This window comes from Austrofundulus limnaeus, unplaced genomic scaffold (assembly GCF_001266775.1).
Source record: "Austrofundulus limnaeus strain Quisiro unplaced genomic scaffold, Austrofundulus_limnaeus-1.0 Scaffold64, whole genome shotgun sequence".
Taxonomy (NCBI): domain Eukaryota; kingdom Metazoa; phylum Chordata; class Actinopteri; order Cyprinodontiformes; family Rivulidae; genus Austrofundulus; species Austrofundulus limnaeus.
The window spans coordinates 1,811,457-1,815,771 of record NW_013952466.1 but is presented as its reverse complement, the minus strand read 5'-3'; the positions used below and the strand labels follow the sequence as shown (position 1 = coordinate 1,815,771).

At 37.9% G+C, this 4,315-nt stretch overlaps 1 protein-coding gene across 6 annotated transcripts in view; it reads right to left on the bottom strand.

Annotated features, from left to right (window-relative positions):
- otofa (otoferlin a) overlaps nt 1–4,315 on the bottom strand; it is a gene marked incomplete in the record, with an annotated part of 101,651 nt that overhangs the window by 52,207 nt on the left and 45,129 nt on the right. For all 6 annotated transcript variants that reach the window (XM_014009998.1, XM_014010002.1, XM_014010000.1 and 3 more), the window contains 1 exon segment: nt 2,021–2,220. In XM_014009998.1, the coding sequence (XP_013865452.1) occupies nt 2,021–2,220 (200 nt within the window).

Genomic DNA, 4,315 nt, shown 5'->3' with positions numbered 1-4,315 from the left:
GTGTGTGTGTGTGTGTGTGTGTGTGTGTGTGTTGGGAACCATTGCTCTAAAGAAAACACCTTCAGGCTAATCATCATCTTCCTCTTTCCAACACCTCAGAGTCGGAGTGAAAAAGTCATTCCATGTTATCATCTTCTCCACATTTTCGCCTCATTACCAGAAAAAACAAAACAAAAACAATTAGTTGCAACTTGACTGTGCAACCCCAGAATGTAAAACACAAATAACAGCTTTGGAAAGTTTTATTCTGAAACTACCTCAAAAGGTGCTGCCATAATTAGGGRCATAAAAGGTTTAGAAGAGGCAAAKCTATTAAAAATGGAGATTAGGGCAGCATTTCTTTGCCCAGGTTGACATTGTTGCTTTTTTTCCCCTTATTTGCCATTTTACTAGTAATGTCACAAACCATGACACTGTGCACAAACTGTTTCTGTGCGAGCTGAAACAAAAAGAACAAAACTTGCTCAGCTGAAAGAAAGAACAGAATGTTACAAAATAAATAACATGTCCTGCATGTTGCATCTAAAATTTAGCTTCACTTAACTTTCTTTCCACTCGACGGCTTTTCACTGTTTCTTCTTCATTATGCAACAGCCCTGGAATTCACTTTGTCATATTGTTTTTCAAGACTGTAAAACATGTCTTAGTTTTTCATAGAACAACAGTGCAAGTAAGATCAAAAGAAAAAAAAATCCCTGAACAAAAACAAAAACATAATCACGGTGGCATTTAGACACATAAACATACCACTTCCCCGCTTGCCTATACAATTTGCAACATAATGGTGGGTTTATAGGTCTGACTGTGCTGATAGTCTTGCTGGAAATCAATACCACCCACATGATGATGATTCCATGTACTATGCAGCAAAAAATAAATAAATAAATAAATAAAATTTAAAAAGGAACCATCCACCATAGGCAGAATAAAGCTAAATTCAAAAACAAGCTGCAGAGATGAGCCTCCTAATTCTTTTGCAACCTTGCCCAGCAAACTGACTTCTGCTCGTTACCATGAACAACCATTGAACACAAATTATACAACTTTTTTTTCACTATTTCTCTTTGTTTTGCATCAACCATACTGATAAAAACGCTTAAAATTTGTTTTATAAGCTCAGTTAACTTGTTTCTAACTATGATTACTGTGTATCAGATGAAGCCCAACATGAATCACCCTTATGATTATCTATGTACTTCAGCTAATTCTCTTAAAACCTTGAGTGCATGATAGCAGTATGTGTATGGAGGACCGTATCTGACATAATTAGAAATAAAAGCAGAAAACTATGAAAGGACTAATAAATAAATAAATAAGTACACTTGAAATGCACCATTTAAATTATAAAAGAACTTTACCTCGTGTTTTATAATTTAATTCACCTTCATATTTAATTTTCCAGCTTTATTCCAATAAATTATATATTTTAGCACATAATTTACCTTTGACTGAGTGTTGTTTTTAACTAAACTTTAAACTTTAAGCAAAACTGAGTTAGCACAAGCATGCACAGTAGATCTGCACATGGATCCTGCTGCTTCCTGTCTGTTGACCAATAGGAGAGCCGCTGAACCACTAAGCCCCGCCCACCTTATTTGCATAATGAGGCAGAAAGGCATAAGGTAAAGTAAAAACAGGAGACAGAGAAATGTAAAAGCAACACATGGAAATAAAAAAGTTATTAAAAACAAACATTTAGGAGACACAAATGCATGTACATGTAATGAAAGATGATTTTTAAAAGCAGTAAAATGTAAATAGTGTGCTAAAATACATAATTTATTTGAACTAAGCTGGAGAAATAAATATAAAAGTGAATTAAATTATAAAACATGACGTAAAGTTCTCCATTTATAATTTAATTGGTGCATTTTAGGTGTATTTATTTATTTATTGGGCCATTTCTTTATTTCTGCTTTTATTTTTATTTATGTCAGTTTCGGTCCTCCATATAAGTGATGCTCTGGGGCATGAAATCCTTGTATTTAAAGGATGCTGTGTAGAAAACAGTTGTACTCACTTCCTGAAGGTTGGTATAGATCCCTGTAGGGACCGTCCAGGGGACGTCCYTGACCCGTGGCTCTGTCCTGAAAGCAAACTGTCCGTTTCAAAGGCAAACATCCCGTCACGGTCATCAGGAACATCCAGGAACTCTCCGTCACTCCACACTCCCACCGTCCCATCCATCGGCTGGTATCTGATCTCTATCGTGACGCTGGTCTGAAAATACAAGCGCTGATGAAAGAGAGCCTAAAAGACGAGGCGTCATTCATCCTCAAGGCGTTATTAGAAATTTACATCGACTTTTGTGAAAACAAAAAGTCTCACATGGCTCTAATCTCCTCCTTATTGGCATCAGGATGAACTGCTCGTGTAATCTAATAACGCTGGAGGAACTTTAAGATTTAAAAAGTAAACTCGAACCTATTTTGCACAACAAGTTTTGTTGAAACGCTGGCAGGTCATTAAACACCAAACATCCATCATCATCATCTCTGCTCACGTTTTTCTTTCTGGGTCACGGGGCTCTWTGCTGCACATGTCCATCACCGAGCGAGGGTAAAACCCTGGACAGGTCACAAGGTTGCTCTCGTAATACCTGTATGTAATGGCTCATTTCAACACAGATGTGTTGAAATGAGTTATCTTCTTAGAAGTAGCTCTAAAACCACCTAAAGCCTAAATGCTAATCCAACTAAATTAATTAAAACACATTTTTACATTAAAGTTAAGAGGATATTTTACTTGTTTTTTTTATTTTATTTTATTTTATTTTTGCTTTGAGCTGTATCTTGTCTTGTAAAAAATTAAAGTGTGTGTGTGGGGAGGGGGTATCTCCTCTTATATAACTTTTTATCTGAAGAAAAACAGCTGCTGCTGCTCATCAGAACTTAAAAAGTTATAAATAATTTCGGGACTCCTCTTTTTTTAAGCTTCTTTTACTACCATGTTTTTCTTGAACATAGTTTAAGCTCCATCAGTGGAGCTGCATGGTTGTGTTTTCTGTTGATGTTCATGAGAAACGAAAAGGTCGTAAAACCAACATTTGGGACCAGAGACCAGTAAGACCAGTTGTAAAATTAGTCTTTTTTTAAATTATGCAGAAAAAAGAAAGTTGTATTATTCTGTTATCATTAAGATTTATGGCTCTTTTATATGTTTTGTTTGCTTTTTTGCCGAGACAGATTTGAGACTTTAATCAATTACAAATGTTTTAATATCTCTTTTAAGATTTCGAAGGATTTTCTCCACGTTGTGTTTTATTATATTGTAASGAACCGAGGTCTCCATGTTTGCAACAAACTTGACTGTAAATCATTTCCCCCCTGTTGTTTGCGGGAGGAATTCAGATTGAGATTTTAATGCAGGTCAGGAAACATGGCAGGCTTCGTGGTTCGTCTTCAGCGTGTCGTGTTGGAGACACGTTTGGACAAACATGACCTGATCTTTATTACAACGTGTCCGATTTATTCCACTGACAAGGACTGATGAGGGGGGAAATAAATAAATATATATACATATATATGTGGTGCTCCTTCTCTCTGCTTCGCGCTCTTTTCCCCCTGCAACACATCCTCACCACTGACTGTGGTCCAGCAGGAGTTAGATGTGTTACCATGGCAACAACACTATAGTGCAGAGTTGTGCATCCAGTGCTGCTCTCAGGGAATGTGCAGTTTGGTTTTACGGCTCTCCTGCCACATGGATGAACGTTGCGTGTTGTCTGAAGTCCGCCCCGTGTGAACGTGAACACCAAACTCCCATGCGATGTTTCCTCGTCGCAGAAACATCCCATCAGCACCGACTCTCCTCTGCTCGCTCCCCGGGGTGGTTTCACATTTTACACGCTTCTGTTTTCCTTTACACGTTCCCACCACGYCGTCCCCGCTCTCCTACACATTTCATATTCAGCACAGACTCGCACTCCCGCCCCACCACTGAGCACGATTTAAAATCAATAAAATATCTGGATCGGCGTTGATGATGTGTGAGAATTTGCTGATGTTGCGACCGGAGCGTTGTAATTCCTTCAGCTTCTTGTTGAGGTGAAGCTCTTTAACACCGGGCTCTTTATAAGCAAACAATGGCTGTAAATCACTTGTTGGCAAGCAGAAAGCACATTTATTCTCTTTTTTTTAATGATTCCCTGTGAGGTTGTGAGAGCAGCAGCTGATATTACTGCTGAGAAAACTGCCTGTTAACTACAGTATGTGACTTAAGTTAACAGGTTAAAGTGTTAAACCATCAGGAACCTTTAAAATAGGAGTTCTTAAACTTTTTGACCTCGGGGCCCAATTTGTTGTTAACATAATCA